This window comes from Chiloscyllium punctatum, chromosome 16 (assembly GCF_047496795.1).
Source record: "Chiloscyllium punctatum isolate Juve2018m chromosome 16, sChiPun1.3, whole genome shotgun sequence".
In the NCBI taxonomy this organism is placed as follows: Eukaryota; Metazoa; Chordata; class Chondrichthyes; order Orectolobiformes; family Hemiscylliidae; genus Chiloscyllium; species Chiloscyllium punctatum.
The window spans coordinates 2,329,004-2,354,667 of record NC_092754.1 but is presented as its reverse complement, the minus strand read 5'-3'; the positions used below and the strand labels follow the sequence as shown (position 1 = coordinate 2,354,667).

Below are 25,664 nucleotides of genomic sequence, written 5' to 3'. Positions count from 1 at the left end.
TACTGACAGCAATATTATCACCAGCTACTCGACACAGAGACTGGACAGTTTAGGGAGTTCTGGGGAAAGGGTCATCTCCACAGATGCTGCCAGACTTGCTGAGTTTTTCCAGCAATCTGTGTTTTTGGACAAACTAGGGTTGCTTTTATTAAAGCAGAGGAGATAGAAGGGGCACATCATTGACAGATTTAAAATAATGAGGGACATTGATTGGATAGACAGGAAGGAACCTCTCCCCTTGATGGGTTGAGGGTGGGGTGAAATGAATGACCAGGGGACATAGATTTAAAGGGAAAGGGCAGGAATAACCTTTCATCCAGAGGGCGGTGGGAATCTGGAACTGTCTGTCTGTAAGGGTGAAGGAGGCAGAAACCCTCATAATATTTAAATATTTAAACGTGCACTCATTTTCAAGGCTTTGGGCCATATGCTGAATAATGGGATTTGAAGAGTGAGGTGGTGCAGACCTGATGGGCTGAAGGGTCTTATTCTGTGCTGAAGACCTCAGACTCAGGAAAGAGAGACAGGGTCAGGAAGGACAGGAGGTAACCAACTTGGTTTTGTCAAAGACCAGAGCTTTACCATCCCATTTCCCAGTGCAGGCCTGGGATGATGAAGTCTCTCTGACCTCAGACACATTTGTATTGTTGCTCCCAGAGATTAAACAAGGCTCTGAGCGCACACACTCCCTCTGACCAGCTGCAGGAACCCCTTTATGTTCAGAGTGTGTGACCCCAGAAAGGCCATTGAACACTGTGTAACCCTCGGTTTGCCACCATGGGAATGCTTGCTTATGTCACAGGAAACTAGTGAGCTGGGTGGCTGCCTAGTTTTATCCTATCTCTCCCGCGCACTGGCAGCAGGACCCAGCTCTCCAGGAAGGAAACAAGATACAGGTCTGGGCTGGCAATGGGATAGTGAAGAAGGTCTGGGGAATACACTGTTGTGTGGGGTCAGGTTTTTCTGAAGTGTGTTAATGTTGCTGTTGATAGAGCAACTGTACATACAGCACCTTCCAGAACAAGTGGTAACATCCAGGAGGCCATTCGGCCCATCAGTCCTGTGCCAGTGCTTAGGGTCTTTTATTCAAATCCCATAACCTTTAGTTTGTGGCGACATACTCTAAGTGTGTTAAACCATCTCTTTCAGTTTTGCCCTTGATTTTTGTAAATGTTAATCCAGAACCTCTGATCCTTTGTTGCTGAACACTGCAAGTAATATTTTCACAACTGATCAAATTGCTCCACCATTGGGGGCTGTGCCTTTGGCTGTTAAGAGCATTCCCTCCTGAAAGCTCACCATTTCTTGACTCTCATTCTCCCTTTCAGACAATCCTCAACATTTACTCGTTTGTCTGAGCTTTTCCCCAACGGGTGGTTGGTTTCACAGCGTCAGAGTCAGGAACGGGATTGAGAGCAGCTGACAGTCTCATTCCAACAGCTCACAGGTCACAGCCGCTCCACAGTGAACAGTTGAGGTCAAGTGAAGTCACTTTTAAACCACACATTCAAAGGATTTAATATGGGACCTGATCACACTGAAGGAACTCTGACCGAGGAGTCGAGGTATCCCAATGGACAAGTTTAAGCAACTGAGTGTGATATTGTCCAGACTTTGATCCAATATCTCTGTTCTTCTTCAACCTAGGGATCATGACACCTTTATCACCCACTCAAGGGGGTGACAGGGCCTCAGTTTTAATGGCTCATTTGACATGACCCTGGGGTCAGCTTGGGAAAGTTTCCTCAAGTATAACCTCCTTTCCTGAGGGGCGAGAGGATGCCTCAGTGAGGCGGGGCCCACAGCCAAACTATAACACAGTGACTTGAGGGGACAAGCAAATGCAGTGGTTATGGCACCGCCTACATCGCATTCCACAACCTTCAGTTACCCAATGGGAGAGAGAGAGAGAGAGAAAGTCAAGCTCATCACATATCTAACAGGTTAAACTTTAAAAGGTTTGAGGCAGACTTTCTGCCAGTAACTCCTTAAAAACACTTAGCTCATCAATTCAGATTTCAAAGTACCGAGCGAGAGTTTGACAAACTGACCTGTGGAGCAGCGGATTGTTGATTCGCTGGAGAGATGGTGACCTCAGGCTGGACAGCAGCGACTGTGGCAGTGGGTGTGAAAATGAGCTGGGGGGACAAAGGAACAGCACGTCCTAGGGTCCTAGCTACTTGCACAAGGTTACTTTGCTGTGCCTGAAAATTACATGAAATGTGTTGCCTTTTACCTTACCAAAAGGTGCCTTGGGCAGAAAAGAACAGAGTTCGTCAGATGCTAATACATAGTCTTAACTCGAAACAACAAACCACACAGCAAACTGAACTGGAGGGGAGGTGGATGCTCCCTGAAGTGAAGAAACATTACTTGTTCCTGAAAGTTGAATTCATATTCACCAGCTGCCTGGTTTATTTTAAATGTTTTGGTGTTCAGTGAGGCAGCTTTGCAATGCATCCCATTCCGAGTACCAGTGGCTGGGCCTCACCCAGGCTCTGGCCAACTGCTTAACTGTGGGGTACATCTCTGCTGAGCCTGACCAGGAACAGTGTCTTTTGGGTCTGAGACTGGGTGGGTACGTACACGTGGGTGTTTGTCTCTTGTTGGGGGTTGGGGGAGGGGGGGGGGGGTTAGTGTCTGGAAACGTGCATGTGCTAGAGCATGTGTGCGCATGCAGGGAGGGGTGGTCAATCTGTCTGGAGGGGGTGGTGAGGGGGGTGGTGAGGTGAGTACACCTCCTGTAATTTAAACAGATGCAAAGTGAATTGGAAATAAAAACGGTTTTGTTTTCCCACCTCCAGTAATGCACATTTGCTGTTGAACATTGGGAGAAAAAAAAACAGACTAGTAGGAACCAAAGAAAGAGCATGGAAGATACCAGAATTAATCTTTGAGAGAGGTTTCATCCACCTCCCTCAGTGCAAACTATAAAAAGCAACACAAAACACAGATCTATCGGAATGACATGATCAGATGGGTGGCTGGAGCAGACAGAGCAAGATTCCAGCAACAGATTAGAGCAGCGATGACAGGGGGATTTGAATGCTGCCAGGGATGGCACTGCCACTTGATCCTTTATATCCCACTGATTCTGGCTGGTAGCGAGCCACATTCGGGGAAGCACAGATGATACAAAACATCAGTTTGAAACAAAACCACCCAGATATTTATAGTCAATTGTAATCTTCAATTGGTGTGGGTCTGGTTAGTTTTTTGTGTAAATGTTTAGATTCGAGCTAGAGGTGATGTCACAGGATGATTAACATTTAGTTATCATTAAACATCTCCCCTTTAACAATTTCATGGTCATTTTCACAGGTTCTCTCAGAGGGAGTGACTGATGTTGTTCTGAAGGGTCATTGCTCTCTGGGATATAATACACACCATCACTGCTGTGTCTGAACCAGAGCTGGATTTTCAATTATATACCCAAGGCCATCATACGGATAGTCTAATTTCACCTTTGGAGCATGTCTCGGCCCTATTCTGGCCTCAGTTTATTTGTTGCCGAAACCCTTATCTACTCCTGTTTTGTATTATTTCTAGATACTCCTCAGAAATTACACACTTGAACTTCAGGCCATCTAAAAGTCTCCTAAGTTGCAACTATTCATCCCGGGATGCAGCTATCCCTGGCAAGGCTGGAATTTGTTGTCCAGCCCTAATTGCCCTTGAATGGAGTGGCTTGCTGAACCATTTCAGAGGGCAATTATCAATAAACCCCATTGCTGTGGGTCTGGAGTCCCATGGAGGCCAGCATAGGTAAAGACAGCAAATTTCCCTCCATAAAAAGGACATTAGTGAACCAGATACAGGGCAGAAGTGGGACAACATGAGCATCCATCCCCAAATTATCCCTCATCTACATTGAGGGGGGTGGGGGTGGGGGGGTGGGGAAAAAGAGTGAGAGAGGGACACACGTACTAGGGGTGGGGGCAGAGACAGTGACACACACACAGAGCAAGAGAAATACTGTATTGCACCCATAGGTGTTAGCGAGTTTTGAGAAGATTTGTAGCTCAGGTTGAGGTTCTGGATGTAGGTTTGCTCACTGAGCTGGAAGGTTCATGTTCAGGTGTTTCTTCACAAAATTACGTAACATCTTCAGTGAGCCTCCTGACAAAGCACTGCTGATGATTTCTGCTTTCTATTTATATGTTTGGGTTTCTTTGGGTTGGTGATGTCATTTCCTGTTCAAGTCAATATGTTTGTTGATAGAGTTCCAGTTGGATTGCCATGCTTCTACGAATTCTCATGCATGTCTCTGTTTGGCTTGTCCTAAAATGGATGTGTTGTCCCAGTCAAAGTGGTGTCCTCCCTTATCCCAACCCAAAAAAAACTCAAACATATAAAGAGAAAGCGGGAATCATCAACAATGCTTCGTCCAGAGGCTCATTGAAGATGTTCCCTAGTATGTTGACAAAATGTCTGAACATGAACCTTCCAGCTCAGCGAGCAAACCTACACCCAGAGAGAAATACTCAACGATAGTTGTCACAGTCACCAGAGACTAGCTTTCAATTCCAGATGGATTAATTGAATTTAAATTCTACTAGTTGCCATGGCTGGGGTTTCTGGATTGGCAAAAATGCAGTGACACTGTCACCATGTCACTGTCCCACAGTATCTGTCCTTGTGCTCAATGGCCTACACCCAACTAAGCCCTGACTCAATTTTAAAATTTTCATGTGTTGCTGGAAAAGCGCAGGTCAGGCAGCATCCAAGGAGCAGGAGAATCGACGTTTCGGGCATGAGCCCTTCTTCAGGATTCCTGAAGAAGGGCTGATGCCCGAAACATCGATTCTCCTGCTCCTTTGATGCTGCCTGACCTGCTGCGCTTTTCCAGCAACACATTTTCAGCTCTGATCTCCAACATCTGCAGTCCTCATTTCCTCCTTTAAAATTTTCATCCTTGTTTTCAAATCCCTCCATGGCTTCACTCTTCCTGATCTCTGGAACCTGCTCAACACCTCCTGAAAAGAAACTGGCATTCATCACGATGACACTCGCCTGGGCATCTCAGGACATGGAAGGTGTTACAATACCATTGTCACTGCAGTTCTATACAAACCAACACACAACCTCTCGTACCTCCCTATGTGGCTCTTCTCAAAGTACAAAGCACAATCTGAGGAGTAAAGCCGGAATGAATATCTCTCTCTCTCTCTTCACCCCCCCTACCCACTTTCATCTCCAAATACACCCAGCAAGAGACAGGAGACCCAATGTATGCTAGAAAGCCCAAGCTGATCTTTCACTTCCCTTCCCCAAAGGCACAAAGGAGTATTTCCCCAACATCAGCTCCCCCAGCTCTCCTCACTGTCTTTATGTATCTTGCTCTGTGTCTTTTTTGTGTGTGTCTCATTCTCTCGTGTGTGTGCGCGCGCGCTTGTGTGTGCGTGCATGTACGTGTGCGCGCATCTCGCTGTCCCTGTGTTGGTGTGTGCCACTGTGTGCACCTCGGTCGCTCTGTCTGTGAGAGCGTCTCTCTCTCTCTCTCTCTCTGTGTGTCGGTGTGAGCATGTGTCTCTCTCTCACTGTGTCGTACTCTCCAATTCTTACAGATTGCAAAGTGACCTGCGCCGTATTGATACTTGCTCAGTGTGAGACAGATAAACAGTACAGCTTTCGAATATCCATCCCAGTGAAGCAGTTTGGAGAGAGTTCAATGTCGAGTGGCTGGGTTAGTACAGGAGAAGCGGCCTCAGGGCTGGAACCTCTCTGTAGGGAGTATCCAGAGTGAATAATGGCTCACCTGCAATTTCACGGGTGAGTGCTGCTCATGTGGTCTGCACTCCTGTTCCTCACTGTCCAGGGGGCCAGGGAATACGGAGACTAAACCAGAGGGTGTGATTGATAGATATGGAGTTCATACTCTCCTTGTTCATCACCACGTGGGTTTTTCAGCACTGGGTCACCATAGTGACAGACATTTCCCTGACTGGGACCAAGCAGCTGAATGTCAGGGAAACACCAGCAGCTTCACTGGACCTGGAGCCTCACAGTCACTTAAGCGAAAATCACAGGTAGACAGGATAGTGAAGAAGGCGTTTGATATGCTTTCCTTTATTGGTCAGAGTATTGAGTACAGGAGTTGGGAGGTGATGTTGCAGAGGTACAGGATGTTGGTTCGGCCACTGTTGGAATATTGCGTGCAATTCTGGTCTCCTTCTGTCGGAAAGATGCTGTGAAACTTGAAAGGGTTCAGAAAAGATTTACAAGGATGTTGCCAGGGTTGGAGGATCTGAGCTACAGAGAGGCTGAACAGGCTGGGGCTGTTCTCCGTGGAGCATCAGAAGCTGAGGGATGACCTTATAGGGGTTTATAAAATTATGAGGGGCATGGATAGGGTAAATAGACAAGGCCTTTTCCCTGGAGTGGTGGAGTCCAGAACTAGAGGGTGTGGATTTAGGGTGAGGGGGATATGGTTTAAATGGGTCCTAAAGGAACAACTTTTTCACGCAGAGGGTGGTACGTGTATGGAATGAGCTTCCAGAGGAAGTGGTGGAGGCTGGTGCAATTACAACATTTAAAAGGCATCTGGATGGGTATATGAATAGGAAGGGTTTAGGGGTACCTGGGCCAAGTGCTGGCAAATAGGATTAAGTTAATTTAGGATATCTGGTCAGCATGGACGGGTTGGACCAAAAGAGTCTGTTTCCACACCGTACATCTCTATGACTCAGTCACCACATTCCTAACCATGGCTTTGGGCTCAGTGTGGGGGTAAAGGTCCCAGCGCATTTACCCAGCCAGTGCTTCCTGAACTGTACTGACCAGGAAAATCCCAGATTCTGATCCAAGCTGGTCGAGTGGTCAGGATACTCATTCAACAGAGCCCAACGTTCCTCCATTTGGCAGGGGGATTGAACCAGCCCACACCCCGGGAGAGGTGAGAGACGAGTCCAGCCAGAAACAGGTGTGGGGAGAAGGTAGAGAGGGACATCATTAACCTCCCCACCCCCCGAAGTGATAATCCAGTTAAAACCATGATGAAGCTCCAAACAAACCATGTCAACTTCAGCGGATGCTAGGAGTGACTGATACAGGTGTGTAAGCCACCAACAAATCATCCTCCTCAGGAAGCGAGGTGGGGGGGGGGGGGGGGGGAGGTTGCTGGGGCGGTTGCTGGGGAGGAGGGTCAGAGTTTCAGCAAGTGAATACTGAACACTTGTTCCTGGTTTTAGTCAGTCATTTTGAAATGGGATAGTGCTACCAAGACCACTTGGTTATAAGCTAGCTACGATATATAAACCACCCCAAAAGCTTTGTTAATTAGACTAAGTAAATTAGTAAGTTATCATATTGATAAGCAAACATCCTACCAAATTATTATGGAATAGCACAGTTGGAAAATCGTATTGGGAACAGATTACTAGGGGATCCCAGTGAACTTGCAGCTTAAATTTGATTTTGTAATTATTCATCACAGATTCACTTTCCTGTTCACTCTGTCCCATCAGAATTAATAGTGAGAATCTATGACCAGACCGGAAACAGAAATGTTCAAACTGGAATATAATTGGGAAGAATATTAATTGACTCCCTACAGAAACGACCATAAAAAGATCAAAGGTTATAGATGATGCTTGAATTATATGTTGCCAAGTTAATCTTCAAAGAGAATGATCTGGGGGGTCAGTGAGCTGGTGATTAATCATCAAACACATAGGCTGTGTGTAAAGATGATGCCTGTTTGACATGGTGTTATAAATACAACACTTCTTAGAGTATGTACCAGGTTGGTGCTTACCATCTGAGCCCGGAGGTACATTTGTGCCTGGCTGGCAGTTAGTGTGGGACTGTTGGAGTTCCCCAGTAAGACAGCCTGCTGAGCGATTCCTGTAGCAGCTGCAGAGTTAACACTTTGAGCACGGCTGATCAACTGAGCAGCAGCAGGGGATGTCGCGAGGTTAATCTAAATCAAAGAAACACAAAGCCCTTCCATTAACATTTTAATGGGAAACAGAATTCAATCGCAGTGCTTTAGGAATGCCACTTCCAATGCAAATTTAAACTTCCATTCGCCCTTTCTCAGCTCTGAACTCAAACTCTCATTCGCAAACAGCTTGCACTTTCCAGAATCCATAATCCTGCCGGTGACTTCAGTGGAAAGTTGGGAGGAATGTTGTAGATAGCTATTTAGGTAATTTGTCCAAAATCTGTCATGACAGGGGAGGGGGATTGGGTCAATTGGACTGCAGTGTCCTATGAACCAACATTGCCATCATCAGTTTCACACTTAAAGAACAGAGAAGCAGCAGGCCATTTAGCCCTTCAAGCCTGCTCGGTCGAGATTCACCCCCTCGGAACAGAGGAATCCTCTCCCTCAGTCCTAAAAATGGCCTGACCCCTCATGCAGGGTCTGTGGCCCTGGTCCGATATCAGGCCCTGGGAAACACTTCTGACAATTACCCAGCACCAATGTTGTGTGTTTGATTGAGGTCACCTCTCATTCTTCTAACTCTGCAGAATATCACCCCCCTCTATTTAATCCTTCCATTCCCAGGAAATATCCTGGTGAACCTACAGCTTCATTCCCTCTCTGGCCACTGTAGGCTTCCATAAATAAGGAAATCAAAACTGCACACAACATTCCAAGTGCACTCCCATCGGTGCGCTACACAATTACAGCAGGACAGCATTGTTCCTATTCACAAATCCTCTTGCAATAAAGACCAATAGACCACATGCTTTCCTAATTGCCTGCTAATGTGTACATTAATTATCAGTGGCTCAAACAAGGAGATGCAAAACCCCTACAAAGTTCAACTCCTGTCTTTGGGAAATACTCCATAATTCTGGTTTCCCACCAAAGTGCCTAACCTCACACTTCTCCGCACTGCACTGTATTCCATTGTCACATTTCAATCCACCTCGACACATTCCCTCAAAACATCTTTGCATCTCACTCACAACTCCCACTTCACCCTAGTTTTGCATTATCTGCAACTTGAAACCATCACTCTTAATCCCCTCATAAAATCATTAAAATGGCTCCAGACTCTGGTCTGAAGTAAGATGGCAGGAGAGTTGGAGAACTCTGCAAAAAAAAAGGTCTGGAGTCAGTGACTGACAGCTACGTTTTAAGGAGCGCTCATGGAAATATTTCATGAAAGAGGTTTGGTGAATAGGGGGCCAAATCAGTAATGTTCATTGACCTTCTCTCCTGCAAGTGAAGGCTCCAATTCTATTGTGTGGAACAGGCTTCCCCAGGCCTTTACAACAAACACAGCCCCTTAATATGTGGAGAGAAGGGGCTGGTCTGTGTTTGATAGGCAGACGGAAAATGTGAAAGGAGAACATCACCCACTCTGTAAAGCTCACACAGCAATCAAGCTGAGGGATGGTTGTGAAAAGATGTTGCTATCACATAACAAGAACAACCTGCATTTATACAGCACCCTTAATGTAAGCAAACTTTCCAAAGCACATCATAGGAGCTTTATACAAACAAAGTTTGGCAACCAGCCACAAAAGGATATGATAGGTCAGATAATTAAAACCTTGGTCAAAGGAAAACGGTTTTTCAGAGTGATTTAAAAGAAGGGAACTCAGGGGTGAGGTCAATCTAGTATAGAGATGCAGCTACGGAGGACACAGCCACCAACAACAGAACAAAGGAATAGAGTGTGTGGGGTGGGGGTGGGGGGGAAGAGAGGAATGGCAGAGTGCAAACATCTCTAATGTCATGGGACTGCAGGAGCCAAGCAGTAGCAGACGGACTTTAAATTTAGATAAACATGAAGTGCTGCAAATCACCGCAGGACGTATACACTTAATAGTGGGGTCCTCGGGAGTGTTGCTGAACAAAGAGACCTTGGAGTGCAGGTTCACAGTTCCTTGAAAGTGGAGTCACAGGTAGATAGGATAGTGAAGGCGGCGTTTGGTACGCTCTTTTATTGGTCAACGTATTGAGTACAGGAGTTGGGAGGTCATGTTGCAGCTGTAGAAGATATTGGTTAGGTCACTTTTGGAATACTACATACAATTCTGGTCTCCCTGCTGAAGGAAAGATATTGTGAAACTTGAAAGGATTCAGACAAGATTTACAGGTTTCAGGCAGTGTGTAGTTGTTGCCTGTTGGTTTGAGCTTTGCCATCTGTGTAAATAAATGCATTGTCTAGAAATCCGAGCTGCTCCATTGCTCTTTACTCACAGTAGTCTGAGAGGAGACTGGTTGCTGCGACACATTCCCAGTCGGTGAAGATCCCTGTCTATTGGCCGCTAAACTAGCCTGAAAAAAGACAAGAGGTGAAATGATACAAGGTTTTTTAAAATTCATTCACAGGATGTGGGTGTCACTGGCTAGGTTAGAATTTATTGCCCATCACTAATTGCCCAGAGGGCAGTTGAGAATTAATCACATTGTGGTGGACCTGGAGTCACATGTAGGCCAGACCAGGTCAAGATGGCAGTTTCCTTCCTTAAAAGGATATTAGTGAACCAGATGGGTCTTTTTCGACAATCAACAATAGATTCATGGTCATCATTATATTCTTAATTCAAGATTTTTACTGAATTCAAATTCCATCATCTGCTCTGATGGAATTCAAACCCTGGTCCTCAGAACGTTACCTGGGTCTCTGGATTAAAAGTCCAGCGATAATACCATTAAAGCCATTGCCTCCCCATAAATGATTATAAGGTTTCAATGGAGGCCATTTGGCCCAATGAGCCTGCTCCCCCATTTGATAAGATCATTGGCTAATCAGATTGTGGCTTTAATGACACATTCCTGCCCATTCTCCATACCCTGAACTCCTTCGTCAATCAAACATCTGTCTAATCTGGCCTTAGATGTATTTAATGATCCAACCTGCACTGCTCTCCGGGAGTAGAGAACCTAAGACAAACATCGAGGGAAGAACTTCCTCCTCATTTCATTCTTAAACAGGAGATCCCTTATTTGGAAACTGCTCCCATGGTTCCAGACTCCTCCGTGAAAGGAAATACTCTGAGCATCTAGGCCACCACAGAATCTTTCCCGTTTTAACTAGAGCTGGAGCTGCCCATCTCAAACAACAAAAGGTGCCACACCCAAAGGAATGCTTTCTCCCCTAGTCTCATCTCCTTTGCTGGTGGACATTCTGACAGAGCTCATAAACATAAATTAATCTCCACACAGCTGATAATCGTCTGACTCCTGCAGAGTCTAGGCCTTGGAGAGCAGGAGGTTTCATTTATGTGGGATATACCATCAGCTGCAGCTTAATTTCCAGTTTATTTCAAAAACACGAAATGACCTGTCAACAAGTGGAAATGGTTTCCAGATTAGTGCAGGTTCGTCTCCTGTTGTGTCCAGTTGCTTTCTAAAGTCTGCAGCAATTAAAATCACTTGCAGTTAAAACCATTTCAGTTTCTAACAGGAAGCTAGAAAATGAGAATAAAAACTGCAGAGAAAGTGACACTTTAAAAGAATAAAAACACAAATGAAGCATTGCTCAAAGGATTCTGATAGATACAGCTCACTCAAGTTGTATGCAGGACACAAACCAAATGCACTTTGACTTCATTGTTCACAGAAAGAAAACGAGGTCCCCCCCATATCATTTCACTCACAGGATAAGGGCATCATGGCTGGGCCAGTATTTATTGCCCATCCCTAATTACCCAGAGGGCAGCTGGGAGTCAACCACATTGTGGTGGGTCTGCAGTCACATGTAGGCCAGGCCAGGTAAGGTAAGGATGGCAGTGTCCTTCCCTGTAGGACATGAGTGATCCAGATGGGTTTTTCCAACAATTGTAATTTTATTCATAATCATTATTAGACTCTTAATTCTGGATTTTTATTGAAGTCAAATTCCATCATACACCAGTGGCAGGAGATTAAACCCAAGTCCCAGAACATTACCTGGGTCTCCAGATTAACAGGAGAAAGTGAGGACTGCAGATGCTGGAGATCAGAGCTGAAAATGTGTTGCTGGAAAAGCGCAGCAGGTCAGGCAGCATCCAAGGAACAGGAGAATCGACGTTTCGGGCATGAGCCCTTCTTCAGGAATGAGGCAATCCTGAAGAAGAGCTCATGCCCGAAACGTCGATTCTCCTGTTCCTTGGATGCTGCCTGACCTGCTGCGCTTTTCCAGCAACACATTTTCAGCGCCAGATTAACAGCCCAGCAAAAATACCACTCGGCTATCGCCTCCCCTAAAACATTGAGCATTAAATTACTTGGGCAATAAAAGGATGAGGAGGGTGGGAAAATGAATATCCAAGGATATTCTACATGTAGAGGGATAGACAAAAAAGGTAAAAAGGTGCTGAGATAGCACTGCTAATAGAGGGGATCATTGATCAAATAATCACGGGACAGAATCAGGTTGAGTGCATCTAAGAAACAAAGGGAAAGCAAATGCTTTTGGGAATAAACATACAAAACAAAACTATAGCATGAATGGTAGGCACACTAAATCAGGGAATTAGAAATTCACGTATCGTGGGTGAATCAGGAATAATAGGTGACTTCAATTTGTATATAGACTGGGTTAAACAGTTTGTATATAGACTGGGTTAAATAGTTTGTATATAAACTGGGTTAAACAAGTCCGTATGGACGCTTTGGAGGATGAATTCCTGGAGTGTGCACAACATGGAAAATTATATTGAGGAGTCACCTAGACATCAGGTGACCTGGTGAGCCATGAGAGAAGGATAATCAATAACCCTTACTGTAGAGGAGTGTTTTGGAGATAACCACAATATAACAGAAAGCTTGCATGTGATATACTGCTTCCTAAAATGTGCACCTTAAAATTTGAGCCAAGGAATCTATGGGAGTATGACAACACATTGGGTGGGATAGGTTGAAAAAGTACACAAAGAATTGACAGATAGACAATGGCTAGTAATTAAAGAAATGCAACAAGGTCTAGAACAGATATCCATTTCTCAAATATCCAATGGAAGAAAGTGATTCACTGTGGCTAATGAAAAGTTAACGATTGCGTTAGATCAACAGAAGACATATAGAAGGATGTCATAAATAGAAATAAGCCTGAGGATGGAGTATTTTGGGATCCAAAGTGGAGTGTGGGGGGCAAGAAATTGGCAAGGAATTGGAAATGAGAACATGAATACAAGTTAGGAAGGGGTATAAGAGAGAACTGCAAATCACTGACCAACACGTATCCTATGTCCTTTCACATGTGGGCCCATTAAAGATGGGGCACTTGGAGAAACTAGACAGTTAATTTGCTGTCTTCACAGAAGAGATGGAAAATCTCCAAGAATTAAAATAGTTGACTGCAATGTGAACATAAAACATACAATTTCTTGAGCAATAGACCTTCAAATCCTCCCACATTATCTCTTTCAATAGATGAGGAAATGAGAATCAAAAGGAAGAGTGATCAATGGTAAACCAATCTACTACTCAATGATCACTTGAGAAATATGATCTCTTATAGAGATGGCATGGACTGCTTTTATGTGCATGTCCAGTATTTGTGAGTTGAAGAGGAACAGAGAATGGAGTAAAGTCACTCTAGGCTGACCAGACCACAAAGCTGCTCTCTCATTGGTGAGAAACAACTGGTTGCGGTTTATCCCAGGGTCACCATGAGGAGCAAGGATGAGGCAAGCCTTTGACAGTAATCTCAACCGACGTGGGAACTGAACCCACACTACTGGCATCACGCTGCATTGTAAACCAGCCATCCAACCAACCGAGCTAACTGACCCCAGACTGAAAGGCCAGTTTCTATGCTCATAAATACTTTTAAAATCCCATCTCTTTACTTCACTTGTCAAACCAAGATGACACAAGGATCGCTGGACTCAAAACGTTAACTTGCATTCTCTCTCCACAGACCTGCTGAGTTTCTCCAGCAGTGTTTGCATTTCATATCTCCAGCATCAGCTGTTCTTTGTTTTATATTAAGATGAAACTATCACTGATTTTACTTTTCCACAATGCTCCTGAAGACGGTGCAACACAGAGACACAAGGAAACACCTGAGAGACCGGATCGGGGAGGATATATAATCAAAGGAACGTGGCAAAACACGTTTTGGAGGAGTGTCACTGGACCAGAAACATTAACTCTGCTTTTTCTCCACAGATGCTGCCAGACCTGCAGAGTTTCTCCAGCAGTTTGAGTGTTTATAATACTGAAAGAGGTCTGGGCTCTCTAACCCCAGGATAGAGAGATTACCTGCAGCATCTTATCCAGAACCCTAATAATACTGAGCAACTTCAGCAAAGAATCAGGGACAGTGCTGGGGGCAGGCAGGAGATAACAGTGAGACAGAAATAAAAGCAAAATTTAATAGGCACTGTACAAACCTTCAAGAAGTGTAAAGCACACAAACTGCAAGGTATTAAACCTGTACACTTCATGCTGTGCGGGTTTACAAGAAATACGCTTTGTCTCCATGTCACACTGACCTGTCCCACTCCAAATCTCTGAGGAATCCAGCTGCTATCGATTTGCTCAGGAATAATGACTGTGTTATTGGCAATCTACTGCAGCTGTTCCTGCTCTGACCTTCCTTCCAGAGGTCGCATTACTTGCTGTTGAGGAAGTTGCAAGCATTTAAGATTTCCGAACACTCCACCTGCCCTGCACTCTCAATGGTCACATCTGCAGCTTTGTCTGGCCAGAGAGGTCACTGTCTATTCACTGCTAGCATTAAACCCTCCTCTGCACATGTACCACGTCTCAAATACTGGGTGCAGCTTTGCTCTCTATTTAAAGGAAAGGTGCACACGTTTTGGAGGTAATTCAAAAGGATGTTTATTAAATTAGTAGAAGGCAGTGTATTGTCAATGATGGAGATTGAAACATCAATGAAATGGAAAAACTCAACGAGGCTGGCAACATCTGTGGAAAGCGAAGCCAAAGTTAAAGCTTCAAGTCTTCTGAACGCACAGACACACTAGACCTGAAACATGAACTCTGTTTCTCTCCCCACAGATGATGCCTGGTGAGTTTCTCCAGCAACTTTGTATTTACTAGATCAGTTCATGGAATGAATAGGTTCTTTCAAGGAAAGGCTGGACACAATGCGATTGAATCCACTGAGGTTCAACAGTGAGGGATACCTTTGGGTCAACACAGGCAAAAACGGGCCAAATGGTCCCGTTTGTGCTGGATCGGTTCTGGTTCTAGTTCTATGAGCCAATTGAAGGGTAGAAAAATCCTGAACAATCTCAACAAGGTGAGTGTGGAAATGACATCTTCTCTCGTTGGTCAGTCCAAGATGAGGGAACACTGTTTTAAAATGAGGGACTGCCTTTGATGGGCAAAGAGAGGGGAATGTTTTGACTTTGGGACTGTTTGCCCAAGAAGGCAGTGGAGGCAGGGTGAGGGAATTTGTATAAGCCGGGGGTAGATAAGATTCTCCTGTCTAATAAGGATGTATGGTTGCTGGGGGCAGATGGGAATGCTGAATTCGGAACAAACAGATCAGCCATGTTCTTATGAATGACAGAGTTGGTTGAGGGGCCGAATGGCCTATATCTGCCCCTGTTTCAGATGCTCCCATGGCTGAGATTCTCTCAATGTTGTAGCCTGAGCAAAGAAAATACATCAGTATGGAGAAGACGGAAAGTCCCATTTGGAAACAGTAATGGCTGCATGTTTCAGCTGGGGGTGGTGGTGGTGGTGAATGGGTGGGGAGAAATAATCAAGAACCCAGAGATGAGCTGTCAGCCCTCTACAGGGTGCTCTTTGCCTGCATATCGATCCCAGGGAAGGTCTCTAACCTGACAGGAGCCTGCCATTGGCCAGGACTGCCAGCCCAACAATGGGCAAATCTCAGTCCGCCTCCTAAACCCACCCGTCACAATGGTCAGAGTATAGTCCCGATAGAGATTTCGGTCTGAGGATGGAGAGGTTTTCTGAAAATATACAGAACAGATGGTTTCCACCAAACCCTTGTGAAACCCTTTCCACATGAAGGGCATCACTTTGTAAACTCGCTACCCCCTGTAGGTCAATGTCATAAAACCCAGCAATATTCTCAGATCTAATTGCTGCGATCATCACAGACTGATGTGGTGAGAAATCAGCTCTTGATCTTCATGAATCAAAGCATCTTGATTCTTGTTAAAACTGTTATATTATTGGAGATAATTATGGCAAGGACAGAACATTAGCCTTCTCCCCAGGCGGCCCTACCATGTCTTTTTCAGGACAGCCCCAAATTCTCAACAATAACATTTTGACTATCCATCAGGACGAAACACAATTGTAGTATTGCGCACTGGACAGGGAGAAAGTTGAGGAATGCAGATGCTGGCGATCAGAGTCAAGATTAGAGTGATACTGGAAAAGCACAGCAGGTCAGACAGCATCTGAGGAGCAGGAACACCGGCATTTCAAGCATAAGCCTTTCATCAGGAATGAGCCCTCAAAACGTTGATTCTCCTGCTCCTCAGATGCTGCCTTTTCCAGCACCACACACTTCGACTTGGATCGCCAGCATCTGCAGTCCTCACTTTCTCAAAGAATAAATATTGTCCAGGAGAACTCCCTTGGAGAACCAATCTGCTCATAGAGTCAGAGAAATACAGCATGGAAACAGACCCTTCAATCCAACTTGTCTATGTTGACCAGATAACCTAAATTAATGTAGTCCCATTTGGCAGCATCTGCCCCATATCCCTCCAAACCCTTCCTATTCATATACCCATCTAGATGCCTTTTAAATATTGTAATTGTACCAACCTCCACCACTCCCCCCGATAGCTCATTCCATACACATACCACCCTTTGCATAAAATGGTTGCCTCTTAGATCGCTTAAATCTCTCCCCTCACCCTAAACCTATGCCCACTAGTTCTGGACTCCCTCACCTCAGGGAAAATACCTTAGCTATTTACCCAATCAATGCCCCTCATGATTTTATAAACCTCTCGCTATAGCTCAGATCCTCCAACCCTGGCAACATCCTTGTAAATCTTTTCTGAACCCTTTCAAGTTTATGTATTGAGATGTTGAAAGATTGTTAGCAGACAGGAAATGGTCTTTTTCAAGTTGTGCGTTTCCATCTTCCAGTTTAATGTTTTATCTGAAAGCCAGCACCTCAGAGCAACACCTTGTCAGTACTGCATGCAAACATTGACATCAGTCTGCATTCAAAAGCAATTGCTTTGTCACCAGACGAAAAATCACTGGTGATCAACAGGCTGGGTCTGTTTTCCCTGGAGCTGAGGGGTGACCTTTTAGGAGGTTTACAAAATTATGAGGGGCATGGATAGGATAAATAGACAGTCTTTTCCCTGGGGTCAGGGAGTCGAGAACTAGAGGGCATAGGTTTAGGGGGAAGAGGGGAAAGATATATATTAAAAAAAAAAGAGACCTAAGGGGCAACTTTTTCACGCAGAGGGTGGTACGTGTGTGGAACGAGCTGCCAGACGATGTGGTGGAGGCTGGTACAATTGCAACATTTAAGAGGCATTTGGATGGGTATACGAATAGGAAGGGTTTGGAGGGATATGGGCTGGGTGCTGGCAGGTGGGACTAGATTGGGTTGGGATATCTGGCCGGCATGGATGGATTGGACTGAAAGGTCTGTTTCCGTGCTGTACATCTCTAGAACTCTATAATACAAAAGAAAATAATTTTAGCTCAAGCAACAGCACCCACAGCTTTGAGTGGACACCTAATATCCCCAGTCCCCCAAATCAGTGACTGACACAATACAGCATAAAACCCAGGATTTTTCCACCCCTCTCTGCAGGTCTGAAGGTGATTATATTGGACTTGAAAGGTTAGTTCTCTTTCTATCTCCACAGATATGGATCTTCTCCAGTACTTTGTGTTTAGCTTAGTTAGATTTGATGTTTTCAAAATTCCTTATCAACATGCAAGGAGCTGCACTGATAGCCTCATGATCACTTTTAAATTCTAATGATCATTTTCACCACATTAGCAGGACATGATCAAATTTAAATGCTTTGATGATGCACAACCTAGGAGGATCATGAAGGTATAAAAGTTTAAGGTATGTAAAATAACACTCATTAAAAGCATACAAAACCCATTCCAAAAGGACCCCACTTGTTGATACGAAATGATGCATTGATTTTTTTGAACACAAATGGCCTAAACTGATGAGATTTTGGCTGGGTATATTGTGCACAGACCTGGGCACCTTGCTTCAGCATGAGACAACGTTGGTGACGTTACAGGTTGAAGGGAAGAGAAACCTCCATGGCGAGGATAGATCAGAGAGAGATGGGAGCTGTTCTTCTTGGAGAGGGAAGGCTGACAGGAGATTAGATAGAGGTTTTAAAATCATGAAGGGGGATGGAGAGAATAGGGAGAAACTGTTCCTACTTGTAAATGGTGCATCACAGGGCACATCTTTAAAGTGATTTCCAAAATATGCAACTGTAAAATGAGAAAAAAGTGTTATTATGCAGCAAGTAGTTAGGCTCTGGAATGCATTTCCTGGAAACGTGGTGGAGGCAGGTTTAGTTGAGACATTAAAGAGGGAATTGGATGGTTATTTAGATAGAAATACTGTGCAGTGGAAAAGACAGGAGAGTGGCACCAGATCATGAAGCTCACTCAAAGAGCACGTACAAGCACAATGGGTCAAATGGTCTTCTACAACACTGTAACAAATTGGAGGTTCTGTGAATGCAAATCAGTGTCAATATGTTCCATCTGAAAAATTAGATGTTCACTCTCTGGGGTCTGAGCCAGAAACAAGAACTAACTGCTTTTAGACAGCACGGTGGCTCAGTGGTTAGCACTGCTGCCTCACAGTGCCAGGGATCCAGGTTCGATTCCAGCCTCAGGCGACTGTGTGTAGAGTCTACGTGGATTTCCTCTGGGTGCTCCAGTTCCCTCCCACTATCCAAAGATGTGAAGGTTAGGGTGGATTGGCCATGCTAAATTGCCCCATAGCATCCAGGAATGTGTAGGTTAGGTGCATTAGTCAGGGATAAAGGTAGTAATAGGGTAGGTGAGTGGGTTTAGGTGGGATAGTCTTCCGAGTGTTGGTATGGGTTTGTTGGCCCAAAGGGCCTGTTTCCACACAGTAGGGATTCTAGGACTTTGAGGGATATGGGCTAATCGCAGGAAAATGGGACTAGTTCAATTTAGGAAACCTGGACAGAATGGAGGAGTTGGGCCAAAGGGCCTGTTTCCGTGTTGTAGGACACTAACTACTGAGTTAAAGCTGGTCATTCAACTTTTGTCCAGTTTTGGGCTCAAACATCTGCAAGAGAACAGAGGTAATAAAAAAATCCATCTCCATCTGTGATATTACTGTTGCTCTATATCAAAGTGTGACAATTTCTGCTGTGCCACACAAGTAATAAAGGTCAACGTTATCATTTTATTGCTAACAGTACACAGAAATTCTCTGCTCTAAACATTCTCTGCAATAATAGTGTTGTTCTTTTGTGTCAGGATTTGGAGGTGATGCACACTCCCTACATAGAGATGTTTGACAGGAATGGTTTCTAATACAAGGCTGAATTAGTTCAGCTCACTTACCTTCCCCTCCTCCTTGACAAAATATCATTTTGTGCTAGTATTACAGTTATTGTCACAAATAGCATCATAAATATTACTGAAAATAATATTTTTAAAACCGCTCACGCTTATAATACCATAGAAACGTGACAAGCTGTGCTCCACATCAATGTCCTGATTGAAAAGGTAATGAGATTTTCTCGGATTTGCTAATACAGCTCGTCATGCCGGACTCTGCTAAAGATTTCAGTCCCCTGAGAGTCCCTGGGTTCACAAATGGATGAATTAGTGATGAGAAAGGGAAATATTACAAGTCAAACAGTGTTCCCTCTTCAAGTGTTTGCTCCAACTCAGCCAGGGCTCAGCTGGGGAATACACTGATGGCTGTGGAACCGAGGTTAGGAACCAGGAATCTACAGCAGCACCCTGGTGCATTACTGGTTTGTGATGCACCCATCTGAGGTGACCATGAAGGATTCTCCTTCTGAACTTCTCCCCTTACCGGAGGCATGGTGACCCTCAGACTAAATCACCCACAGTCTTCTCTCTCGAATGAGAGCGCAGTCCTATGGTCCAACAGCACTACGGCAGCTTTACCTTTTATCCAGGAACCTGAACTATGTCAGGGGACAAATAAAAACTCTGCAACTGGAGCTAGGGAATTGAAATCGAGTTGATTAAACTCAATGTGGATTGGATCACGGTCGGTGGGAGAGCTACCATTTACTGCTTACGACATGGCGCTGCATGGGTGACTATCAGGAGATTAAAAAACTCTCAACTAAACAAGTATCATTGGAGCATATGGAAAATAAAAGAGCATGAAAGCATGGGAATGGTTAAAGCATGAAGACCATTGGCAATCAGTGGCCTGTGGAAGGCAGATGGGAGAAGAATAGTGGAACACTCTTACACCAATGAGCAGAGTAAGGTTAAGGCTGAAAGGTCATTATGGCGAGATGAGATAACAGTTAGTAAAGGTAGCCTCCCTGTTAAGTGTCATTGTGACAAGATTGGGACCATATATACTTGGGACATGACTTTAAATATCTAATTAATAGTTAGTAGAGTCAGCTTGAGACAGGAGACTATTGTAATAGATGGAATAACTAAATATCTAATCATGGCAGGTTAGTCTGGAATGGAAGATCACTGTAACAGAGGCGATAATAAATATCGAATCATGACATTAGGAAAATACTAAGTAGGGTCTATAATGAAAGACCATTTTTGCAAAAGTTGACACTAAATATCTAACCGTGACATTAAATAACATTAAGAAGAATGTACAATTAAAGAGATAATGGGAACTAGCATCATTGGTTTATTGTGTAGCTAGAGTGAGGTACTTTTGATTAATATAGTTGGACATGCTGATAAGCTAACAGAAACATGATGAAAAAAAAAATCACAGACCCTGAGTTCGGGGGCATTCAAGAATCTGCTTTCTCAGTGTCATGGTTTTTTGTTTGCAAATGAAAGACTTATTTCTTGAAGAACTCTCTGCGTCTCCTGGTGATTCTCTACATTTTCTCCATAACAAATTGAGCTGGAACGAGGGGCAATGGGAGCTACAGTGTTGATATATAATAGAAAACCTACGTCATAGGGACTTTCCAGTTGACACAGACTGAGGCTGTGTCACACAAATCATTCCCCTCAATCACAGAAAGCAGGATGTGGGGAGTTGGAGTTAGTTATCAGTCAAAGGAAAGGCAGAGACTGGTTTGGATATAAAGGGCTCTTATCCAGCTCTGGCCAAATCTCCAGACAGGTTTCATTCCTAAAATCGTCAGGAATGCCCATCTCTGTAAAGTTTATTTGAAGTGCCACAAGCAACATCTGTACTGGCCTAGAGACTAAACACTCCATTGTGGTGTTCAGTGTGAACATTTGAACTGTTTTGCAAAGGTTCACTGACTAGTTCATGCTGGGATAGGATTTATCGTCACGTTTTGCAGGTTGCCGTTCTTTGGCTGTGTCACCGTCTGTTACAACTTTTAGCTGTTTGATCCTGGGGCTGGTACGATTACTCGCTGTGGAAAACAGAAGCTCTTTCCTCAACATAGAGCATTCCTCACACACAAACGGAAACCAGCAAGGCAAATCAACCAGGTACTGACCTTGCATTCACAATGATTTTGTCCTCCCTGATCTTTCCAGCAGGAAGAATCCTGGGATAGCAATGGTGGGCAGGAATCCTGCCGGATACAGCTCTAACACCAAGAGTTCTGACACCAATTATCACACCTCTCACCACTTCCTACGTCTGATACAATAGAACAGAACAAGTCGTGATCTGGGAGATTCTGAAACATTGAGTGGTGTTGCACTTAAATAAATAATGAAGCATCTATAGCTGATCAAGCAAGTGGTCTGGATCACTCTTCAGATACTAGAACTGAAATTTTCACTAATACTGGAATCCACACAAGGAATTAAGAGTTTGACAGTGTGCAACTACCAGAAACATCCTAACATATGTACTGTACACTCTCAAAAGACAATGATTGCAGATAGATCCTCAAATTATTAGCATGGTCAGAGCCATCCAAGTGCTTTAGAATCATAGAGATGTACAGCACAAAAACAGACCCTTCAGTCCAACCCGTCCATGTCAACCAGATATCCAAACAATCTAGTCCCACCAGCCAGCACCCGGCCCATATCCCTCCAAACCCTTCCTATTCATATACCCATCCAGATGCCTTTCAAAACGTTGTAATTGTACCAGCCTCCAACGCTTCCTCTGGCAACTCATTCCATACATACACCACCCTCTGTATGAAAATGTTGTCCCTTAGGTCTCTTTTAAATTATTTTCCTCTCACCCTAAACTTATGCCCTCTATTTCTGGTCTCCCCCATCCAATGGAAAAGACCTTCTCTATTTACCCTATTCATGCCCCTCATGATTTTATAACCCTCTAAGGTCACCCCTCAGCCTCCAATGCTCTAGCGAAAACAGCCCTAAGCCTGTTCAGCCTCTCCCTATAGCTCAAATCCTCCAACCCTGGCAACATCCTTGAAATCTTTTCTGAACCTTTTTAAGTTTTACAACATCCTTCTGATGGGAAGGAGACCAGAATTACACGCAATATTTCAAAACTGGTCTAGCCAATGTCCTGTGCAGTTGCAAGATGACCTCGCAATGCATTGATCAACGGAGGCAAGCATACCAAATGCCTTCTTCACTATCTTATCTACCTGCGACTCCACTTTCAAGGAGCTATGAACCTGCACTCCAAGGTCTCTCTCTTTGTTCAGCAACACTCTTGCAGGACCTTACCATTAAGTGTATAAGACTGACCAAGATTTGCTTTCCCAAAATGTAGCACCTCACATTTATCTAAATTAAATTCCATCTGCCACTCCTCAGTCCATTAGCCTGCCTGATCAATATCCCATTGTAATCTGAGGTAATCTTCTTCGCTATCAACTACACCTCCAAATTTTGGTGTCATCTGTCAACTGACTAACTACACCTCCTATGTCCATATCCAAATCATTTATATAAAAATGACAAAAAAAAGTGGACTCAGCACCAATCCTTGTGGCACTCCACTGGTCACAGGCCTCCAGTCTGAAAAGCAACCCTCCACCACCACCCTCTGTCTTCTACCTTTGAGCCAGTTCTGTATCCAAATGGCTAGTTCTCCCTGTATTCCATGAGATCTAACCTTGCTCACCAGTCTCCCAACGCCTTACTGAAGTCCATATAGATCACGTCCACCACTCTACCCTCATCATTCCTCTGTTACTTTTTCAAAAACATCAAATCAAATTAGTGAGACATGATTTCCCACGCACAAAGCCATGCTGACTATCCCTGATCAGTCATTGCCTTTCCAAATACATGTAAATCCTGTCCCTCAGGATTCCCTCCAACAACTTGCACGTCAGGCTCATTGGTCTAGAGTTCTCTGGCTTTTCCTTACCATCCTTCTTAAATAGTGGTACCATGTTAGCCAACCTCCAGTCTTCCAGCACCTCACTTGTGACTATCGGTGATACAAATATCTCAGCAAGGGACCCAGCAATTACTTCCCTAGCTTCCCAGAGTGTTCTAGGATAAACTCCCAGGATCTGATCAGGGGTACCAACTTTATGCGTTTTAAACCATTCCGCTCTCTTCCTGACATTTTTCAAGATTTCACTATTTATTCACCCAAGTTCTAGATCTTCGATATTCTTCCCTACAGTAAATTCTGATGCAAAATACTCATTTAGTATCGCCCCGTCTCCTGCAGCCCCACACAAAGGCTGCCTTGCTGGTCTTTAGGGGGCCCTATTCTCTCCCAGTTACCCTTTTGTCCTTCAATGTATTTGTAAAATCCCTTTGGATTCTCCTTAACCCTATTTGCCAAAAGCTCTCTCATGTCCCTTTTTGCCCTCCTGATTTCCCTCTTAAGTATACTCTTACTGCCTTTATACTCTTCTAGGGATTCACTTGATCCCAACTATACCTAACATACGCTTCCTTCTTTTCCTTGATCTAGTCTAGTTATCTCGCATTCCCTATACCTACCAGCCTTGACCTTCACCCTAACGGGGATGAATTGTCTCTGGACTCTCATTATCTTATTTTTGAAGGCTTTCCATTTTCCAGCCATCATCTTGACTGCAAACATCTGCCCCCAATCAACTTTTGAAAGCTCTTGCTTAAAATTGTCAAAATTGGCCTTCCTCCAATTTAGAAGTCTATCCTTTTCAATCACTATTTTAAAGCTAATAGAATTATGAGTGCTGGCCCCAAACTGCCCCCCCCGACTAACACCTCAGTCACCTACCCTGCCTCATTTCCCAAGAGTAGGTCAAGTCTTGCACCTTCTCTAGTAGGAACTTGTACATAACTGAATGATAAAATTTTCTTGGAGAAAATGAGGACTGCAGATGCTGGAGATCAAGAGTCGAAGAGTGTGGTGCTAGAAAAGCACAGCCGGTCAGGCAGTATCCGATTTCTTGCACACACTTAAATTCCTCTCCATCTAGACCCCTTTACACTATGGCAGTCCCAGTCAATGTTTGGAAAGTTAAAATCCCCTAACATAACCACCCTAGTGTTCTTGTAGATAACCGAAGACCTTACAAACGTGTTTCTCAATTTTGCACTGACTGTTTGGAGGCAGCGGGGGTGGGGGCGGTTTCTATATGATAATTGTAAGGTGATAATATATTTCTTATTTGGGTGGAATAACTTTTCCTGGACATATTCCCAGGAATATCCTCCCTACATACGGCCATAATGTTATCCCAAACCAAAAATGTCATTCCCCCTCCTCTCTTGCTCCCCCTTTCTATCCTTCCTGTAGCATTTGTTTCCTGGAACATTAAGCTGCCAGTCCTGTCCATCCCTGAGCCACGTCTCTATAACTGCTATGATAGCTTGGTACCAGAAACTTGGCTGTCAGTGCTACATTCTCCTGAGAATTGAGAGTGTGGTGCTGGAAAAGCATAGCATTTCAGGCAGCATCCGAGGAAGCATCAGGAATTAATGAAGGGCCTTTGCCCAAAACGTCAATACTCCTGCTCCTTGGATGCTGCCTGACCTGCTATGCTTTTCCAGCACCACACACTGGAAGCTAATCTCCAGCATCTGCAGTCCTTACTTTCGCCAACATTCCTCTGAGAGTCCATCACCCCTAACATTTTCCAAAACAGCATACTTGTTTGAGATGGGGATAGCCACAGGAGACTGCTGCATTACCTGCCTCCCTTCCCCACCTTGGCTGGAGGCAACCCATCTGCCTAGCTTTTCCAAATTAAAAGCAAAATCTTTGCACATCCATTCAATATGAAAGCCACTTAAAAATATCCTTTTAATAAGATTCACAAACTTGAAGCAGAATCATTTGATTCTACTAAATGCTAGCATCAAACTGGCAAATGAAATTAAAATGAATTTTTTTTAAAAACAAGTTAGTGCATCCAATGGGCTCCATGATTAATGAAACACCATTTGAAATCTAATCAAATTTGCAATTTTGCAAATCAAAAAGGTGAGGGAGGTAGGAGTTTGGATAAGAGGTCATGAGACTGAAACACTCTCCAGGTGTAACTCAATCCATTGAGTACTTCCACCCTTTTCAGTTTCTGATTCCAATTTCCAGCTTTTTCAAAACTTTATGATTTAAGCAATTTTCCAGAAAACTGCCTGAACTTCTGACCTTGCCCTGTCTAAGGGATTTCATTTACCTACAAGTCGACCAATAGCAAACTTGCTTAGAAAT

General features: G+C 44.1%; 1 protein-coding gene across 19 annotated transcripts in view; it reads right to left on the bottom strand.

Moving 5' to 3' along the window:
* The window catches only part of LOC140486895 (polyhomeotic-like protein 2), a 255,858-nt gene that overhangs the window by 68,053 nt on the left and 162,141 nt on the right, over nucleotides 1-25,664 (bottom strand). For 15 of the 19 annotated variants that reach the window (XM_072585960.1, XM_072585965.1, XM_072585966.1 and 12 more), the window contains 3 exons: nucleotides 10,163-10,240; nucleotides 7,757-7,921; nucleotides 2,052-2,204 (listed from right to left, as the gene is read on the bottom strand). In XM_072585960.1, coding sequence (XP_072442061.1) covers nucleotides 2,052-2,204; nucleotides 7,757-7,921; nucleotides 10,163-10,240 — 396 coding nt within the window. The remainder of the gene's footprint in view (nucleotides 1-2,051; nucleotides 2,205-7,756; nucleotides 7,922-10,162; nucleotides 10,241-25,664) is intronic. The other 4 variants (XM_072585977.1, XM_072585979.1, XM_072585968.1 and 1 more) reach the window with 3 other exon arrangements.